At 37.0% G+C, this 22,167-nt stretch overlaps 1 protein-coding gene and 1 long non-coding RNA gene across 3 annotated transcripts in view; one reads left to right on the forward strand and one right to left on the reverse strand.

Annotated features, from left to right (window-relative positions):
• LOC102698698 (zinc transporter ZIP12) overlaps positions 1-10,397 on the forward strand; it is a 31,872-nt gene extending 21,475 nt beyond the window's left edge. Inside the window, exons 9-14 of one of the 2 annotated variants that reach the window (XM_015354498.2) lie at positions 1,447-1,554; positions 2,177-2,252; positions 2,502-2,660; positions 3,338-3,525; positions 4,247-4,378; positions 10,268-10,397. In XM_015354498.2, the coding sequence (XP_015209984.2) occupies positions 1,447-1,554; positions 2,177-2,252; positions 2,502-2,660; positions 3,338-3,525; positions 4,247-4,375 (660 nt within the window). In that variant the 3' untranslated portion in view covers positions 4,376-4,378; positions 10,268-10,397. Of the gene's footprint in view, positions 1-1,446; positions 1,555-2,176; positions 2,253-2,501; positions 2,661-3,337; positions 3,526-4,246; positions 4,379-6,650; positions 8,180-10,267 lie in introns of those variants that run through there. The other variant, XM_015354497.2, reaches the window with a different exon arrangement.
• Positions 8,849-21,372, reverse strand: LOC138239408 (uncharacterized). Its single transcript, XR_011189880.1, has 3 exons — positions 20,924-21,372; positions 10,344-10,524; positions 8,849-9,234 (listed from the first exon to the last, which is right to left on the reverse strand). It is a non-coding gene; the product is annotated as an uncharacterized lncRNA (long non-coding RNA).
• Positions 21,373-22,167: the final 795 nt, after the last annotated feature.

Genomic DNA, 22,167 nt, shown 5'->3' on the forward strand with positions numbered 1-22,167 from the left:
ATTATATTTAAATCATCGTAATCATAACACTTGTAATCTTATACAGTACCTGCACTTTCTGTGTAACCTAGTAGTGATTCGAAGCATTACATCTGTAGATTGTAAGAAATGGTTCCTGTTTAAAACACTTCTTTTGTTAACAATATGTCCTTGTAATTCTGACATGATGCATGGATGGCAAGTTTTTTGAAAGGCAAGATGGAAAGTCTCCCAGTTGCTGGATGAGGGGGGCTGCGAGAATTATAACTTCTGTTATTTGGCTATAAAGAGAGTTCTGCGAGGAAAAAATAACAAAGAAAAAGAGAAACATTTTCTTCCTCTCATGCTGGTGTGGCTTAACTTTAGCTGAAGTAAAGGCCTGATGAGCACTTCACCTCTGTAGCCTGGACTGTGATTCATTTCACGTTCTCCTGAAGAAGGGTACCCTCACCCATTTACCTTCAGCTTCAGCTACCCCAGACCTAAATTAGTGGTGCAACTGAATGAGTTGATAGGCCTCTGTCTGTGTGCAATCATAGATTTTCACCTGATTTCAGAATAAAATCACCTTTTCCTGTGTAGTTTCCTAGTCAGGTGGTGCATTTCGAGCAATATCCTCTAATGGCACTGTCAAAGTCCTGCCTTGAATTCTATTAAGAATCTGTGGGAAGACTGGAAAAGTGATGTTCATAAGCGATCCCCAAGGCACGTGAGAGAAACTGAGCCAATCTGCCAAGAATAGGCAACAAATGCATCAAGACAGTGTACAATGTTGGAAGAGACTTCCCCAAAAAGACTCTTGGTTGTAATTAATACCAAAAGTTTGAATGCTTATACCTTATTTAAAATTGTTCTTTTTAAAAATGCATACATCCTTTTATTATTTCAACAAATGGACATCATAGGACATCATAGGAAGGGTCTGAATAATTTTGCAAGGCATTTTAAAATAAGACCTTCACACTTCACACTGCACAACCTCAGACTGACATGAAACTACCTTTTACCATTTGGAGTTATGTGGATCTCGATCACTTATACTTCATTGCACAAAACAGAATTCACAGACTTAGCACTTGGGTAGAATGCATGTATGTGTAGCCCTTGGAGTCAAATGGATTGCAAAGAATAATGAATGGTTATGCAACACTGGGATATAAAAAGGGGTTGGGGCAACTGTAGTTTTTGTATACATATGTAATTTCAATATGTGGCTATGTTCTTGAGATAGGCACACAAGTCACGGCATGAATGATTTTGAAGAAACTAGCATTTCTCACTGCCTGCTTTATAGTTAATATTGAATTATATGGGCGATTTGCAGAGGGTTTTCTTACAGAGCAAATTGGGTCTGTTAAGTTAAACGATCAAAGCAATCCCATTACACATTGAACTCAATACAATTGCTCATTAACCAGACTTATAAATCTTTAATTGACCAAGGTTAGTTTTTTTTTTCCCTAATAGAGTCCTTCATTTGCAAATGAACACTTGAATCATTCCCATGACCTTCCCTTGGAGTCAAACTGCAATAACCAATCTCAAAGAGGAAAATCCATATCAACAATGCAACTGGTGAGTGCACCTCTTATATAAGGTACAGTTCTTTATTTGTTTTTGAGCATTGCACATAATGTTTGTAGTGCATTTAGCATTACTGTTTATAACAGCAATGTGTTTTGTAATCAGAAAATGAAACATGGTATATTGTAAGATAAAATGATTAATAGTATTCCATGCTAGAAAAAATAGAATGTCAACAGATTTGTTTTTTGACTAAACACAATCTAAAAAAAGATACTCATAGGCATTTATATTGAGTCATCAATGTCCCCATACAGACAAAGTAAGGAAGAGATAAGAAAAAAAGGTACAAAAGTTAGTGGATTGTGACTGCATAGTTGCAGTATGATAACCTATGTCTTGTAGAAACCTCTGACCTCTAGCTATCACACAGCCCTGGCAGCTTTCTAACAGAGTATTTATAGTTTAATTACTTACCGTACAGCTTTATTGCCTGTTGGTATGGAATGCAGTATAGGTTACATACAGTACAGTTCTTCTGACTTCTCTTTTCAGATAATGAAATTTGAATTTGCCAACTTTATACAACCATATTGTGAATCTTCAGGATAATTCTGCAAGCTGAAACTGTATTTCTAAAACAATTAAATAATGTTGTGCTACTCCAAAACAGGGTATTCCTGAAGATTCTGAATGTACAGAAATACATTCTGAAGATGCTGAAGTGCACCTCCCTACAAGTCAAAAGAGTGAGATATTACATTTAATTCTCTACAAAATGAAGTGGGTTTATTACAACAGTAAGGAACTGACTAATGCATGAAAGCATTATATTCTATAAAGAAAATGATCTAAATTTAAGTTTAATTGTAATGTAATAGAAATTACAGTAAATAACTAATTCCACAAAGAGCAAATTAATATTTTAGAATTAGTCAGAAAGCACAAGTTATTGTTTCTTGTCTCGAATTTACAACTCATTTGTACTGTATTTTCAGGGCAGGGTGTTTCCTTGCTGGCTGTCATGGTCATAGTCGGAGACAGCCTTCACAATTTTGCTGATGGTCTTGTTGTTGGGGCAGCGTTTTCATCCTCCACAGAAACTGGCATGGCAACAACCGTTGCCATACTATGTCACGAAATCCCTCATGAAATGGGTAGGTTTTCAGTGTTCCTTGTTAATCAGGAGTTTAACTATGGCCAAATCACAAGCATTGCACTCAATGGTGAAGTTGACCGGTGAGGGAAGAACACAATAATCACCATCAAGTAGAGGAATGGAACTTTAAGTCCTTAAGCATGTAAGACTCGAAACCTTAAATGCACCTTTTCATAATGTGTGGAAAATAATACTATATATTAAGTGCCTTTAATAATGTGCACCAATGCCATCTGCAACAGATAATTTCATTATTATTAAATAACATCAAATACTGCTGGGCAGCAGTGGCACAGTAGTTGGTATTACTAGTTACTAGTGGTTACTATTATTAGTTAGTATTGTAGTACTGGGGCCCTGACTTCAATTCCTGGGCTTCTATTTGTATGTTCTCCCTGTGTTTGCCCTGGTTTCCTCCGTGTGCTCCAGATTCCTCTCATGGTGTGTGTGTGTGTGTGTGTGTGTTTGTGTCTGTGTGTGCCCTGCAATGGACTAGAGTCCAATCCAGAGTGTCACCTGCCTTGTGCCTGTTGCTTGCCAGGATAGGCTTCTGCTTCCCCTGTGACCCTGGATAAGCGTATTAGAAAATGGATGGGAGGATGGATAAAATATTGCTGTTTTATATCAAGAATTAACTCATCCTTCCTGCATCTGTGTCTGCTTTTCTTAATGCAGGTGACTTTGCAGTTCTGCTGAATTCTGGCCTCTCAGTGAAAAGTGCCATGTTATTAAATTTTATCAGTGCCCTCACTGCCTTTATTGGGCTTTACATTGGACTCTTCGTATCCTCAGACACAGAGGTGCAACAGTGGATATTTTCAGTCACAGCAGGGATCTTCTTATACCTGTCTTTAGTGGAAATGGTAAGCTGAAAAACTGATGCATCATCATCCAACACTTCTAAAATTTATGTTGGTTTTTGATTTTCGACTAGTATGCACTAAACCTGGAATGAACTCTTTAGCTGCTTGAATAATCAGACCATTAAGTTGTGGTAACAACGTAACTGCAGAATTGGCCCATTATATGCCTAATCATGGGGAGTTCACTCCATTCTCCGTTATTTATCCTCTTCTCCTAGCTTCTGCTGGGTCAACCTGCCTGATTGATTTGAAATTACTTTACAGAAAAGCCCAATGAAAACAATTACAGCATATAATATTAGAAGCTTAAAAAGGGAGAAACATCTTAATAGCTCAGTTTAATTTTGTAAAGTTAAATTGGACAAGCATCCTGGCTGTAAATAAATTAGGAATTTCTGCAGCTTTACATTTACCTTGCTTCTGTTCTCTCACTCTAGAATCTTATATATTCCAATTAAGTAATTACACTTAGTGATTGTCCACTACGCAGTTGTTAAAGTACTACCTAATTTTGAGGTGTCTCTTTTTCAGAAATTAAAATTCCCATTCATTAATTTAAAAAAAAAACATCTCATAGTCTCTGAGTCTTTCTGAAAGTGAATTCTAGCTCACTTGTGACACTGGGAATCTGCTGTCTATCTTTGCATGTACAGTATCTTGCACAGAACTATATCCAAAAAAGACAAAGTCAGGTATGCACCAATTTTTGTTTCAATTGCAGCTTCCAGAAATGAGCCATGTGAAGACTGACCGGCTCTGGCTGATGTTCCTGTTGCAGAACTTAGGGCTGTTGCTTGGCTGGGGCTGCCTCCTTGTGCTGGCTCTCTACGAGCACAAACTGAAGTTCTGAAAGGTACAAACGCTACAGCATTGAAATTACCTACAGAACATTAAATTCAGACCTGACAGAAAAGGATATAATACAAGAAACAAGAAAACTACTTGTGCTGATATATTTTTTCTGTACATATTGTACTGGTACTTGTAGAATGGTACTGTATGTTCCTTATATCCTTGTGAGAATTCACTTAGTTATATACTCAATGCTGTACATTTTTTGTTAACAATCTACTATTGTTATGGTAAACAATCCAAAACATTTAAAAGTCTACTAAAAATGTTTTATTTTTATTTTTATTCATTTAAGAAGACTAATTTGATGTATAATATCATGGCAGCAAAGCCAAATAAATTTATGAGAAGTCACAAAACCAAAAGGCTCAGTAAAACCCACTTAAACTCTTGGAAACTGGGAAGACAACATTAACAAGATTCAGTTTTGTGAAAAGATGTTATTAGCTCATGAACATAAGAAAGGTTTGCAAACAATAGTGGCCATTCACCCCATCATGCTTGTTTTGTAGTTTAGTAGCTACTTTAGTGCTAACATTTTGTTCAGCCATTTCTTAAAGGTGTCCAGAGTAAGTGCTTCAACGAGCTGATGGGAGGCCTGTTCCATATAGTTTTATGCAAAAGTTTGGGCACCCCTGGCTTAATTACATATTTTGTTGATTTTCTAAGTGAAAAGAAGTAAACATAACCTCTGCATTGAACAAAATATAACTTGACATATTTCCGCAAATTTTAATGCACAGTTACTATTTATTTGCTGAAGTTAACAGATTTAACGAAAATAAAACAGTAAATGTGGCATGTGCAAACGTTTGGCCACCCCATCAGTCAGTACTTAGTAACACCCCCTTTGGCAGAAGTCACAGCCTCCAAACGTTTCTTGTAGCCAGCTAACATTCTTTCTATTCTTGTTTTAGGATTTTTTTCCCACTCTTGCAGAATGCTTCTAATCCAGAAATATTCTTAGATCGCCTTGCTTGTTTGCTTGGTTGTCTTCTCCTTTTTTTATCCAAACATACCTTTGGTGATTGTAACCAAAGAGTTACATTTTTGGTTAATCAGACCACAGCACTTTGTTCCAAAACGCCTCTGGCTTATCTAAGTGTTGTGTTGCATACTTCAGATGTTGACTTTTGTGATGAGATCGCAGGTAAGGTTTCCTTCTGATGGCTCTTCCATGCAGATCATGTTTGTGCAAGCAAGCTACACACCACAGTGGACCGGTGCACCACTACTGCGGTGCCAGCTAAACCTTCCTGCAGGTCCTTTGCAGTGATATGTGGGTTTTGCTTTGCATTCCTGACCAGTCTATGAGCAGTTCTATCTGAGATTTTTCTTGGTTTTCCAGATCTTGTCTTGACTTCAACAGTTCCCCTTAACTTCCATTTCTTAATGACATTTCGGACAGTGGAAATTGCAAGCAGGAAGCATTTAGATACCTTTTTTAGCCTTCCCCTGCTTTGTAAGAGACAATTATCTTTATTTTCTGATCCTCAGTCAGCTGCTTAGAGGAGCTCATGGTTGTTGAGTGTAAGCACAACACCCTAAGAGGTTCGAAGAGTCAGAGAATTTATGAAGCTCTGGAATTGTCATCACCTGATTTACTGTAGATTAACGCCTAACGAGTCAATTAAGTTCTGAGACCTTACAAAAAAATAACACTAGTGGATCAACTGGAAGGGTGCCCAAAATTTGCACATGCACATTTATTGTATTATTTTTTACAATCTATTAAATGTAGCAAATAAATAGTAAATGTGCATTACAATTTGCAGAAATATGTCAAGTTTAACTTTGTTCGCTGCAGAGGTTGTGTTAACTTCTTTTTACTTAGAAAATCAACAAAACATGTAATTTAGCCAGGGGTGCCCAAACTTTTGCATAAAATTATACTTAACAGAAATGGTTACTATTTTGAGTTCCAAATTTAATCTCCTTAAATTTCCAGTTGTGACCATGTATTCTTGTTTCACTAGAGGATATGTAACAATCCTTAAGGTTGAACATATCTTTACCACTCAGGATTTTTTATACTTGGATAATATCTCCTTTCAAACTGCTGTGAAGAGATTTACCTCACTCAGCTTGTCCATATATCACAGCCCTTCTTCTTCTAAGTCTATAACAGATTTTCTGTGGTATTTCCATCAAAACTGAACATATGATACTTTAGATGAGTTCATACTAGTGTAGTGGTACAGAATTCCACCTTTCATTTATTTTTAAATATGCTGATTTTATATGTTTTACATTTTGTCCCTCTTACTATTTAGGATATTTGACAATTTCTTAGTCTTGCTGTAAAACCGGAGATTGGACACCTCCATGATTACAGAGACAGTTCTGCCCTTCTACAAGACATGTACTGTAAGCCTCCAGACGTATCTCAATGTTAACAATAAATTACTGGTTCAAACCATAAAAATCAGCAGTCGGTGCAATTTTTACCATTTTCAGCCCGCAAGGAATGACAAGTATTTATACCACACTGAAGTCACAGCACGTAATTGGTGTAAATAATGTGCTTAATTACAATGGAACATATCCTGGGACACACTAGTATTTGTAGAGAACAAACTAAAAAACCTAAAAAAGGAAAATATAGAAGATACTGTGATCCGATTCCCTGCAGAAAACTTGATATTTTTTATTTGTGCTGATATTTTTTATTACTGCTGATATGCATTGTTCTTATTAAAGACAGAAGTATACAAAAATATTTGATGTAAAAGTAGGTACTGTCTAAGTGTTTTATATTCATCTTGAGGAAAGAAGATCTGTCAATATACAGAGAGGTTATGGGCAAGCAGACAAACCTACAGAGAGCTCACTAGCCTACCTTATACAGTAAGTGTTACAGTGTAGGTGCACTTTCTATTGGAGTGTACACTCCATACACTCTTCCAGTCTGGCTAATCCCTGTATACTGCAGGAAGTAATATGCTTCCTATCATCACAAATTATACTACCAAGAGCCCTTAATTAAATTATATGACTTGATTCAAGTGAGTTTAGTAACAGATTGCAACACACTAGGTTCAAAATAGTCTTGGAATGCCAAATTACCTGCTGGCTGGCTACCTTACCAGGTAGCTTTCATTTTCCCCTTTTCCAACTGTTTATTTGAGGCATAATTGGCCTCACACAGCCCAACTCAATGTCATAAAATCCATTCCACAGTGAAATTCCACAGTGAAACATTATACTGTAGGCTTTGTGAAGCACTGTACTCCATAATACTTTATATCAATTGTATTTGGTTCTTTTAGAAGTTTACTCATTTAAAGTCCTAATAAAGCCAAATGTTGAATCTTTACAAAGGTTTTGTTATGTAGCTAAAATTTTAAACTGTACCTCAGATTCAATACACAAAATGTCCTAGTGGTAAAGAGTTTGCCTGCAGGGCAATTTAACCTTGTATATACAATAAGATGCATTTTGTTTTTAAATTTCACTTTTATGGTGTGGTAATGTAATTATTCATCTGCCCTGCTTTAAGGTTCTGAAGAAATGATTAACATAATGTCTATTTAAATATGACATGTCTATGTAATTTAGAGAAGTGCTAAATAATCTGTGGGTATGGTTATAGAAGGTAAAAGCCACAACCTCAGAGTGGCCTTGGATTGTGAAAGGAATAAAATCTCACGGCTCTTGACTGTTTCCTATTTCTCACAAGTCAGGTTGTAATGGTTTGTGCGCATGCAATACAAATAACAAATACTATCTGTGTGTGAAGCAGTCTTCTCCTTTGTGGCTAAACTATCGCTTAATGCTTACTGGAAATGACCCTGTGCAACAAGAGGAGAATAATTTAAAAAACTTCCATAGATATAATGGATTTAAAATTTGTATCAATAAATTTCAGTAGGTTTATAAAATCCTGTTGTTCCCTTGTTTTAGCACTTTATTTTGTATTTTTAACTAATTAATTTAGAAGGAGACACAGTAGCACAGTGGTTAGAATTGTTGCCTTGCAGTGGGTCATGGCTCTGGGTACGTTTCCTGTGGTGCTCTCTGCATGCGGTGCAGTGTTTCCCCCTGTGTTTGTGTGCATTTCCTCTGGGTACTCCAGTCTCCTCCTACAGTCCGAAGATATGGTGGTGTCTTCATTGGCGTCTGTAAAAACCGGCTCTGGTGTGAACGTTTGTGTATGTGTGTGCCCTGTGAGGGACTGGCATCCAATCAAGTGTGTCTCCTGCCTTGTGCCTGTTGCTTGCCCAGATAGGCTCTGACTCCCCTGTGGTTCTGTATTGGATTCTTAATTTTGTGTGTGTACTTTTATAATAAGAGTCAGTGGCACTGAGCATGTTACAGAAAGTAACATTCTCTTTAAACCTAGACATTGTAGAGGTTTCAGCAGCCGAATTAATTGTGCTTTAATAGTTCAAGGACAGGAAACAAAATGAGCTTATTCCATGCTGAAAAGAGAAGAAAAGAAACACAATGGCTGTGGAGACTTCTTCTGTGGAGCTTAAACGTTGTGTTTATTTTCTTCTCTTTTCAGCATGGAATAAACCTTTACTTGTTCCTTTGCAGCCTACGCATGCTGACAGAGCCACCTACAGTACTTGAAAAAATGAGCTTGACTGAATGATCTCTATTTTCTGTTACATGTGTGCCATGGCAAATGTTTTGTAGCTGCAGCGAAGAAACAATTGTCTAAAAAACCAAAGGACATTCTTAAATACTTAGCTTTGCATTTTTCAAGTGTATGTAACAATGGCAGGAAGTTCACTAGTTATTATCAAGATTTTCTTTGCCTGTGGATTGCCTGGAACTTCAGGCCTCCAACAGCTATGGCATTTTCAGGAAGTCCCAAGGTTTAAGGGAATTGTTTTCAACATGATTGTTGGCCTGTAAGGAAGGAAATCTTTTTTATCTTTGCTTTCGATGTGTGTGTCAGTTTCTATCATCATATAGACTCTCTCAGCAAAAAAAAATCAAGATCAAAGGTCAGAAGGACAAAGTTCTTCCATCAGAAAGAAGTGATCTGCACTTTTCACAAAATGAAATAAAAACAATCATTGATCTAAACTTAACACAAAGTGAAATAAAAATAATCACTAGCCAAGCTGTGAAATATCTCTTTTGATTGTCATAATATATATAAAGAGAAGAAAACATATTTCTAAGCAGTCAAATTCACTTTGTTTTAATTTTTCAGCAAATCTTCCAATTTTCCTATAACATCTTTCACCATATCCAGTGAAAACTTTTTAAAATTTTGCCCATGATCTTTCCACATACTGTATGCATTGAATGTTCTTTTTTATGATACTAACTTCTGTCACAACTTTATTGAAAACACTGAAAGTATTCCTGTTATGACATTAAACTTTGGAGATTATAGTGTATAGTACTTATGTTTAATCATGCCATGAGCACTGCCCAATGTATGAAATTACTCTTGCAAATGAAGTAATGCATTAATATCCATTCATTTAATGAATTCTAATTTTACTTTGCATATGATTGTTTTTAGAAAAATGTATTTGTAAATTATGTTTACTTTTTAAAAAATATTACCCTAATGGCTAATAGGTAAGACAGGGCATTAACTAACATAAGCATTGTTAGATACAAGGTTGATGTGTTTTTTTAAACTAAACATCTTTCACAAACCTTATTGTGCATATTAATTTCCTTGCTGTTCCTAATGAAAGGGCAAATTCACTCTTTCAGTGCATACCTCTTTTTATAAATAGAAGAAAGGTCATGTTTATGTCACATAGTCAAACAGGATGTACTGTATGTTTACTGAGGATTTGTGGATATATTGGATTAACAAAAGATCTGTGCTTGCTTTGAATCAAAGCGACCCCTAGTGAACATAAATAACATAATCTCATCTCATTTTCTACCTGCTTACCCCTGTTGAGGGTCGCAGTGGTAACAGGCTGAGCTGGCCGGACCAGACTTCCGTTTCCCCAGCAACCGTCTCCAGCTCCTCCTGAGGGACTCACCAGGCCGGTTGAGAGCTATAATTCCTCCAGCTTGTCCCGGCTCAGCCCTGAGGGCTCTTCCCAGTGGGTCGTATTCGGTACACCTCCAGTAGGAGGTGCCAGGGGGCCTCATCACCAGACAACAGAACCACCTCACTGGGCTCCTCCATGACATAATATGTTTTACTAATCTACCTAGTTTCTATAAAAGGAAAATATAGAAAAAATATTCTACACCACAAAGTAGTTAAAAATGAAAAAAACAATTACAATTATAAAATTATACAATATACAAATTATATACAGTATTTAATTATAATATATATATTACATTGAATATTATTATAAAATGCAATTACATTGGCAATTAAAATATTATTATGGTAAATCAGATATGATTTTGGAACTTTTTGCCTCTGCATTTTTGCATTTGTTGCTTTAGCCCAACAATTTTTTTTCTACCAGAATAAATGTACAGCAATGACAAATAAACCAATGTACAGTATAACATTTATACCAGGTAATTCTCAACAGATGTATTTCTGATAAAATAATTACACGTTTATTTAAGATTCCATAATAGTTGCACTGAAATTCATTTTAATAATACATATTTGTTAATCTTGATCAACTTAATGTAAATATAAAGGAAAGAATCTTGTTATTGGCTGGGGAATGGTGTACAAATATGTATAGTCATGCACCATAGACTGGACTGCGCAACTTTGTTTCATTTGAGCAAGCCTTTTAAGTGTCATAAAGAACATTGCACTTTTTTCTTATTTAGGTTTTTAGGCAATCACTGTATTAATTGAAGGTTGTGTCAATTGTTTTATTTATTAAATATTAACATTTTATATTTCACTGTGAAAAAAATAATATTTAAAATGGATTGATTAATTAATTACTTAAAATCCATCCATTTTCTAACAACTTTATCCCATTCAAGATAGTGGGGGAGCTGGAGACTCCAGCAAGCAATGAGTGTAGGCAGGATACACCCTGAATGACATACAGTACACACATGCACACACACAGCAAGGCCAATTTTCCAAGAAGTCAATTAACCTACCAGTATGTCTTTGGACTATGAACACCCAGAGGAAGCCCAAATGAACATGGGAAAACACACAAACTCCATGCAGATAGCACCTGTCACAACTTTTTCCTTCTCCCATAAGAGCCCTGGCATTCCTATGTGTACTAAATTCCACACACACTCATCCAGGAACTAATTATCCAACCATGTCTAATATTTAAACACTCTTCACTGGCTTACAATACCTACGGTCACTATTGAGAAGTCTTCCACAGCTTTCTCTTGTGCGCTCTAATATTCTTGACCTGACTCCTTGATTACTCACAATGGTTCTCCTACTTTTGACTTCGCTCTTGCCCAACGACTTGGTTTTGGAATCTTGGATTTACTTTTGCTCGAACTCCCTTCCTCATGGCTTCGCACAGGGGTCCAAGTACTCACCCCTTTCAGAATTCCTGACAGCACCCTAGTAATCAAACCCGAGGCCCCAGTGATGTGAGGCAGCAAAGCTAACCACTGTGCTACCATGTACTGTATAACTGTTCTTTAATTCCTCTAACAGCTACATTACAGCATTATCTATTCAAATAAAACATAAATGAGAAAAAAGTATCCATACGGGACAAACTTACCAAGGAACATAAACACTATCATCTCCAATAGCCTAAACAACAGTACATAAAATCCAAAGTAATCTTATTTGTCCTATATACGGGCGTGTCGCCTTGCACCACACCAAAAAAGAACAAAACTCATACAGTAGTCCTACAACACCACCTCTTCAGATCTGACAGTCCCAAATAGTATGTCCCATTTTGTACTACCTACCTTGTCTCTCCACAACAAAGACAGGGTAAGGGGAAAAAGATAATTGCTGAAATACAGTTACAGCAAAAAATGAAAGCAAAAAAAGTTAATTGTAATACTTAGCAATTAACATACAGACATTGCTAATGATCTAAATTTACATACAGTCACAGCTTTATTCTTTTACCATTACATAGCATTTTGAATGTGGAGTAGTAGAGTTTATTGCCATAGGTACATGTACATTGGAATTCTTTTTCGTGCTGATAACTCGGGACAATACAGCAGAAGACACAATACATCAGACAACACCATACAATGTAAACAGTACATTACAAACACAATAAATAATGACAACAGAACAATAAATATGTTGTGGAGAACAATAAATATGTAGTAGTGAAAAACTAACATGGTAGACCATTCAAAAAGTGCACAGTACAGATGTGCTTTGAGTCTAAGGCATTGCAATTAGCTGTTGAGGACGCTTACATACTGTAGTAGCAGTGGCAAAAGCATTGTGCTAGTAATAATAGCAGCAGCAATAGATAAAGATAAAGTATGATATCATAACTTTATTGAAAACACTGAAAGTATTCCTGTTATGACATTAAACTTTGGAGATTATAGTGTATAGTACTTATGTTAAATCATGCCATGAGCACTGCCCAAAGTATCAAATTACTCTTGCAAATGAATTCATGCATAATATTGAAAGCAATAATAGTGTTAATAATAATTTATAATAATAATAATAATAATGATAAAAACAAATATTATATAATAACAATAATGTTTTTTTTTTGCTTTCATTGTGCTAGTAATAATAGCAGCAGCAATAGACAAAGATACAGTATAATGGCCACAGTGCAAAAGCCAATACAAGTATTTTGTTTTATGTTTATTTTCCAGAGGTGACTAAATTAAATGAACCACTAGGTGGAACTATACTATTCAGTTTTGGCAAATTGAGCCCTTCTCAGAAAAAAATATTGAAGAGAATAAATATTATCTGAGTAAGAAATATGGACTGCAGCTACAGCACCAGAAAATATAACTTACTGTAGTCTGCAGGTCTTTGTGGAACACTTTCTTATAAATAATACTTTAGTTTTATTGGACATACAGTATAGATACAATTCCTGTACTCATGATGATTGCACAGAATCTTTACATTGTACTATACTATGAAACTAAATCACATTTTGTGAGCTTTTGCTTTCACTTTGTAAATTTCTCAATATACTGTATGTATGTGTATTGTACTATTATGTATCTGGACTCATTAATATGATTTAGGATTAGCAAGTACAAGTAAATTATCATTCATTAATTTATTACGACAGTAATAATATACATTACTCTTCACAGTATATTATATTGTACATTGTTCTTCAGCAAGTGAACATTATAATTAACTAGTAATAGGTTTATTCCATGCTGAAAAAAAGAAGAAAGAGAACACAACGTTTCGGCCGTGGAGCCTTCTTCAGGTGTCGTGACACCTGAAGAAGTCTCCACGGCCGAAACGTTGTGTTCTCTTTCTTCTTTTTTTCAGCATGGAATAAACCTATTACTTGTTCCTTTGCAGCCTACGCATGCTGACGCAGCTACCCACCTGAACTATTATAATTAACTACTCATATCTATAGAGTAAATTTGTTATTTGCAAGATAATAATAATAATGATAATAATAATAATAATAATAATAATAATAATAATAATAATAATAATAATAATAATAATAATAATTGCTTACACTTATATAGCGCTTTTCTGGACACTCTACTCAAAGCGCTTTACAGGTAATGGGGACTCCCTTCCACCACCACCAATGTGCAGCATCCACCTGGATGATGCGACGGCAGCCATAGTGCGCCAGAACGCTCACCACACATCAGCTATTAGTGGGGAGGAGAGCAGAGTAATGAAGCCAATTCATAGATGGGGATTATTAGGAGGCCATGATTGGTAAGGGCCAATGGTAAATTTGGCCAGGACGCCAATAATAATTGGACAAAGTCCTGTATTATTCCATATTAATATTAATAATTGTAGTTAAAGTATGTAGAGAATTAGGATAAAAATATCTAACAAATACTATAAGTACTGTACATTAAGTGGAAGATTGGGATTCATGGAAAATTAGTGATAGAACGGAAGGCAAAACTGATTGCAGAAGTTGGTTTAAAAAAAAACAATTAAGAAGTCTGTATTGTTTCATACTCCCTTGGCAATAGGAATAGGTAGACTTATTAAAGTTATTCTTCCATTGCTTGCTTTACTGTGGAGAATGCACCCCTGAACTTCCTATTACAACCGAAACACAAACAGTAGGATGATGAATGGTTTACATAATGAAATGTGCTTGAGCACTTAAAATAGTTGTGCATCAGTTAGAGCTTTGTCTGTTGTGCTTTAATTCCTACTGTACATGTTCCACCTCAATACCTTGTTTAGAAGATGTGAACAGTTTTCTTGAAAAGTGTTTCTTCCAGCATGTAATTGAGGGACAGCCACCTGGGGTCCAAAGGAAAGGATGGGGTTCCCTTTTGACTGAGGTCTGTTAAAACTTTCTATCTGACTAATCAACATATTTTGGAATTTAGGATTTCATGTACTCCATTTACATCAGCAAGACATAACAAAAGATTGGCCAAACGTTTAAGAAAACACCTCAGCGAACTGTCCCTATTTAATTCTATCAGACATGATTTCACTGACCTGTATGTCTACCATATATCCTATTACTAACATTCCAGGAGTCTTACACAGAAAAAGATCAGAAGCCAAGATTATTCTCAAACGTGAATAACACGTTCCCCATTCTCTTGATGATGGACTAACTTCTTTTTACAAACTTTCCAATCATTTACAGATTTAAGATTTTCCTACTTTCCCATCTTTCTCAGACCTGCAGAAGGCTTCATCACTTATAGTACTTATTAATAGAATGGATCTCATACAACACATTTCTTCTCTATAGTATGAACTGGTATACTATACATGCACATAGAGTTTGTTCTAAAGGGTGTTCAGGTTGCTCTTTGGGAAGATGGAGGCTGGCAACAGAATTGTACTTCATTAACAAATGCAATCTGGTGCTAGCATATTTTGGGATGCATTTAAGCAGCGCTTTCACATTACTTTTTTGTAGGCTGAATTCATGAAAAAGTTGTACAGTAAAGTTTACTCTGAAACAGGAAGGCGTATGTAACACACTGTACCCACAGCCAGGTTTGATCCAGTGGTCTCACCGTTCAAAAAACTCATTATTGCTTCAGAGCCTTGAAAACCAGGAAGGTTTATTGCAGGCTTTTTCAGAACATAACAACAAAAACAGCCCTCAGAAACGAAACCACAGTGCAGTTCATTACATATGTTGCAAAGTCTAATTACATACGTTAGAATGTACAGACACACTTTTCACCAATAATCCTAAAAATAACATAATTTGCAATTGGTCAGCAGCCGTATCACCCTGCAACTCACAACCGGCAAACCCACTGAAACTAAGCAGGTATGAGCCTGGTCAGTACATAAATGGGAGACCTCCTGGTAAAAACTAAGGGTCCGGACTCTCTGTGGTCATGTGGTTGTTTCTTGAAAAGAGGAGGGGTATTACCAAAGAGTCATGACCACATTTCCCACTGGCCTTTACAAATCATGGCCTCCTAATAATCCCCATCTATGAACTGGCTTTATCACTCATCACTCTGTTCTCCTCTCCACTGATAGCTGATGTGTAGTGAGTGTACTGACACACTATGGTTGATGTTGCATCATCCAGGTGGGGCTACACATTGGTGGTGGTGGAGGGGAGCCCCCAAAACCCATAAAGCGCTTTGAGTGGAGTGGAGTGGCACCTGTTGGCAGAGTATCTGTAACCGCAGCCCTTTCTTATGCTGGCCTGCTGCAGCATAGTAGTTAAAAGAAGAGTTATTTTGCAAGGTGGATTTTGACTGTATGACCTAATTCCCATAGAAACCCACAATTCAACAGAGATCAATGCCTACTTGATATTATTCCATGCACCATGAACATCCACCTACTGTAACTGTTACAGACTGTCCACATCTAAGTCAATTTTGAATCTCACTTATTAACATCTCTTGGAACAGGAGCAATTACACTTTTTTGTGGAGAAAAAAGCTGCACTGTTAATGTTTTGCTTGTACAAGTCTGGCAATTGTCATACAATTGTCTTACAATTGTTGTCACTGACACTTCAGATCAAATAGAAGTGGGTATTTGTTTTAATGACAAAGAAATATGTTGGTTATACCACAAATGCATCATCTATATTTATAGTTTATGTAATGTGGCAGAGAGATACAGCCACTTATCAATCATTTCTGTTCCTTCAAATTCGAGCTACAGGACACATTATAGCAGCTGAGTGCAGAATGTTTTATCAAAATAACAGGATAACAGGATGGATTCTTTGAAAACCATACCACAATTTATTTTAAAATCAAGGTTTTAGATTTGTCATAGTTGATCACAGGTATTCAGTCTATCAATCTTTGTCAAACCTGTAGACTAATCAGACTCATTAAAGTAAGAAGTAACTGTCTTGATGAAAGGCACTATATTAATAACATTTATTATTCGTAATTTCTTCAAAATTCCATAAGATGGTGGTGAGTTTGTGATTAAATGTGTTATTAATAATCAATAATCAGTTGTAAGATTTTTTTATTTTAAATTTAAATAGAGTTCTATATTGGAACTAACCTCACAAACACACTTTTAGAAATAGAAATAGATCTTCATTTTGAATATAAAGAACATTCAAGCAAAACATGAATTAATAATAATTGCTTACAACTACAGTATATAGCACTTTTCTGGACACTCCACGCAAAGCACTTTACAGGTAATGGGGACTCCCCTCCACCAATGTGCTGCCCCACCTGGTAGCCATAGTGCGCCAGAATGCTCACCACACATCAGCTATTAGTGGGGAGGAGAGCAGTGTAATGAAGCCAATTCATAGATGAGGATTATTAGGAGGCCATGATTGGTAATTTGGCCAGGGTTACACCCCTACTCTTTTCGAGAAACGCCACAGTCAGGACCTTGGTTTGACATCTCATCCGAAGGACGGCGTCTGTTTACATTATAGTGTCCCCGTCGCTATAGTAGGGCATTAAGACCCACATGGACTGCAGGGTGAGCACCCCCACTAAACCTCTTCCAGCAGCAAATTTAGGTTTTTCCCAGGAGGTCTCCCATCCAGGTACCGACCAGGCTTACACCTGCTTAGCTTCAGTGGGTTGCCAGTTGTGAGTTGCAGAGTGATATGGCTGCTGGCATAGTGATGCCACATTAAGACAAAGTGAGTTAACTGTGAATATGTACAGCAGTATTGTGCTACGGGTGGACCTCACCTAGGTAAAGAAATGTCATAAAGCTGATTGGGCCTTTCAGGCTGGAGATCATCATGATCCCCACATGGATGGTGGTTTTCCATTAGAGCAACCTGTCCATATCAATTTATTGGTTCAGGCTATTGGTACCTTTTGGTGGATTTGCAAGGCTCATTGAGGTGACATTCTTGTCATGTCTGTTCACTGTTCCCATTCCTCAGAAGAGTCTGATGTTTGTTTCTTCACTGTTTTTAGCATAGCCTGGCCCCCACAGGGTGAGAATTATTGGCCAAGGTTGGTGCCATTGTCCATATCCTTTGATCTGTGGAGATACAGAATTCCTCCCCCACAGTGTCGTAGCTTGATCTGGTAAATAGTTATTTGCTAATTCCATCCATTTATTTTGCTAAACCTCTTTATGAAGTATAGGGTCACTGGGAAGTCAGAGCCTAACCCAGAAGGATACTCTCTATACAGGAAGTTAGTCCATCACAGGGCACCCATAGACACACTCACACCAGGGCCAATTTTGTACAGACACTAAAAAAAATTTGAATTAAACTCTTATAATGACCTAAATATATGACTTCACACATTACAGACAGTGGAATGAAAAAATAAATTAAAAACTCCCAAACACTACATGGATTGTTTCTTTTGATCTGTAGCTATAAATAATTCACTATAAAACTTTGTAAAATGAAAAATTGTTTTCTGTTCAGCAAAGAAAACAAACAAACTGCTATGGTCTAGCTTCTACTTGGAAATTAACGAAAGCAAATAATTTTGTAGCATTAGAAATAATGATGCTGAACAAATAACTTTTCCCATTTTCATTTGTGAGGAAACTTCAGTTGAACTTCTTAATGTGTTTAAAGTGCATTTGTATGTGTCCAGAAAGGAACACTCTGTGTAGTTTCACTTGTACAATTGACTTTGTTGATTGCATTAAACTACTGCCAAGACTTTATAGCTCGCCTAGTTGCAATATTTTTTGTCTGTAAGTCTCCTCTGTAATTAACTTGTTTATCTGTTCTTCAGCATATTTAAACATAAAATTTAATTCAAGGACAGGTCATACATTTTACAAGTAATAAACTAACTGCATTTTTTATTCTCTTTTCATATCCCTGTAAATGTATATTCCTATGACAGTTAGCCATGGTGTTTTGTCACAGTTTTCTAAGGTGTTCTATTCTTTTAAACCATGAATTTACCTTGCTATGCCATATTGTTTCCACAGTTTCCCACAGATTCCCTTGCAGTCATAGTGAGAAGCAGGAATGAGGAACCATTCAGTTTTCAGAAGCAACACTACTTAAATAGGAGGTTTTAAACAGGGGATAGTGTCAAATTTTAACTTCACCCACTTCCTGTCTTCTACATATACACATTTCGCCTGATGACCACCATTCTGAGTATTTTTTCTCTCACTAGGTGATTGTGTCTGCCAGAGACAGTTCTTATATTCCAGTTCTCCATCTCTTGCTTTCATCCTGCATCGTTCCTTGCAATCTCTAAACTCACCCCCTCCATTCCTTGGGCTCTCAGAGCCGTTTCTTGGCTCCTGCCCCATCATTTCTTCATGCTTTCCTAGCACAGATGGACCCAGAGATCTCACCACCGTTCCGCTCCTCCAAACCAATGCAGGCAGTCCCCTTCTCAGTCCACCTCAAATAAACCTCTACCTCTCCATGCGCAGCGGAAAACAACTCACTCCCAACAGTCGCTATGAATTCTGCTCTTCTGTTCTGGATCCTCCTAAGCTTCTGGGACATCTGTGCCCCTGGAGCCTTCTACCATCAACTCTGTTCCTCCTTCTCCCTTCCCCTTCTGCCTCATTTCATCATTAGGCATCCAGCCCATCTTTCCTTTCCTGATTCTGACTCCCCAAATCTTCAGATCGCGATGGTATATCTGCACTATGCTCAAAACATATAACCTACCCAAGTCCTGTAGAGTATTTTGCTCATATAATAGTCTCAGTGCCACCATGACCTGTTACACATACAGTAGTCATTTTTGGAGTGTCTTTTGATAAAAGATGGGTTCTCTGTATTATCTGTAAAATTCTTAAATTATCTTAAAAAATCTATAAATAATGAGGGCTTGATGTGTCTAATAATTAAATAGGAAATATTTGGTCCCTATTGCTATTTCAAAAGGATTTGGCACTGGGGTTTAATAAAATTGATTTTGGGGATACAACTAATAAATGCTTCTGAGTTGGAACTGTAATAAAAACAGATAAGTTAAAAAAGAGAGAAGAGCAGATTTCAAGCAGGATAGGGTTATTGAATAAATTAACTTTCATAGTAAGATGTAGGAAACAGTAGTGAAGACCATACACGATTGATTGATTTTAAGCAAACACTTTGAATTTCCATTTCAACCTTCCACCACTTGGTCAGGCACTCACAAGTGAAAGCCTGTGTTGGCCCATAAGTGGAATAGAAGCATACTCATCATTTACTAAATGGTGTACACTCCATTGCTTTTAAATCAGAGGCCATTATGATAATAATTAATCAATTATGACAGACATTTGCAGAAGAGTTAAAGAAGATCACAGTCACTAATTCATCTCTTTTCTACTGGCCTAGACTAAATACTTAGACCAAAAAGGTCTGAGTTTCTTACTGTAAATCTGACAAGTTGTTGGTAAAAAAAGACTATTTTTAGACGCTGGTGATCATGTTAGTCCTTATAGAAATACTACTAGAAGGGTATAAGACTTGAAGTTCAGGATAATCTTGGCATAATGACTTAAATAAAACATGGAGTGGCGCCACTTTGGAGATTTACTGTCTGTATAATTTAGCCAGGAATTTATTTATTTTATTTATAGGGGTTGGCACAGTGGTTTGTCAGGTTGTCCTGCTGCACTTGAATTCTAGATTAAATTCAGAATTTGGGGACATTCTGTGAGGAGTTTGCAGATTGACCTGTATCTGTGTGGGTTTCTTCTCGCGTGCTCTGGGTCCCCCCACACAAAACATGCTGGCAATGGTATTTGATGTCTCAGTTGTTATCGTGTGCATTGTCATGGGCTAGTATCCCATTTAGGGTGTAGTTCTAGTTTACACTCTTTGCTTCTGGGATTGGTTCCAGGTTGCTGCAGCACTTACCGGGAATAAGTGACTTTTAGATCAAAGATTAATACTGTAGATCAACAACTTAGCCACAAAATACATTTCTGCTTATGTTACTCACTGTAAGTCAGTGGTGCTCAACCAGGAACTGTCAAAGTCTCCACGCAACCACGCACTCGCCGACACATTCCAACGCGCTCTGTTCACCGCAATTAATCTATTACCCAACCACTTTCCCCCACTTTTTCTTTCTCTACTTAAGCCTTTCTACCGCACTTCTCCATACTCGCCTGAGCCAAATCTTTTTCTCTGCCTGGTTGTTTTGCCACTTTGGATTATGGATTTTGCCTTCCCATCGACTACGGACCTGCCTCACGGATTGGATTTGGTTATCGGACTCTGCTCTGTGGTTGACGGATCTGTGCCCTCCTTCTGACCACGAAACTGCCCAACGATTTGGACGACGGTTACGGGGCACTCACGCACTCACTCGACCTGCACTCCAACCCCGCACGGGGTCTGAATCTGCCACTTACTGATCCCTGACGGGAACCTTGGTACCCCTGGGAATTTACACCCAAACTGGGGACTCCCAGGAAAAACATCTAACCTAATTCATAAGAGTATAAAATCGACAGAGTACAACTGATCTTATAGTGTTTGCAGTTCAGCCGTGTATGATTATCATTAGCTGTACGAATCGACAATAATTACGTATTTCAATTTGAACTTGTTTAAATTGGGATTCCAAATTGAAAGTGGTATTTCGTGAACTGCCCTCAAATTTTAGATCTGCTTTAGAATCTCCCGGAGCTTTTGTATTGTGAAATTCTAAAGCTAAATATTCGTGCAATAGAGGTATATACTTACCGTAATAGCAGATAGCTTAAAAAGAGCTGTTCATCGGCAGTAAATGAAACCTTTGCTTAAGAAGCAGCAGTAATCCCTATGGCCACAAGGGGGTGGGATACCTCATTTACAGTATTAAAGAGAATCTGTCGAGAACAGGCAGCTCTCCCCACACTCATTCACACACATTTAAAGCGCCCACTTGTTCGCTGCTAGCTTTACTTAAACTACAGAGCCATGAGCTAGGAGAGCTGACAGACTCATGGCGGAATCACCTATAAGGAAGGGGGAATAAATATACCAAACTGCACAAGAACCAGATAGAAACCATACGAACAGCGCACTTAAATAATATAAACCTGTCCACCTGTCTCAGCAGCCGCAAGGAGATGATGAATAGCTCAGTCTCAATTATGAATATAAGCGACTCATAGGCCGACAACTACTGTATCTAAATAGTGTATGTTTGTATCATCATAATTTATGCATTATGCCTTTCATTTCCGCCATATATATGAGTTACAATTCAGAATAACAAGAACCTAATGGAAATACTTTACATATTTATACTTTCACACATTTCTCTTGAGTTGAAATCGAAATATTTTATTTAGTCCTTCTCATGCCTTTAAACACAGGGTCAGAGAAGAACTGTAACAGAATAATTTATTTTCCAATCAATAAT

Source organism: Lepisosteus oculatus, chromosome 6 (assembly GCF_040954835.1).
Source record: "Lepisosteus oculatus isolate fLepOcu1 chromosome 6, fLepOcu1.hap2, whole genome shotgun sequence".
Taxonomy (NCBI): Eukaryota; Metazoa; Chordata; class Actinopteri; order Semionotiformes; family Lepisosteidae; genus Lepisosteus; species Lepisosteus oculatus.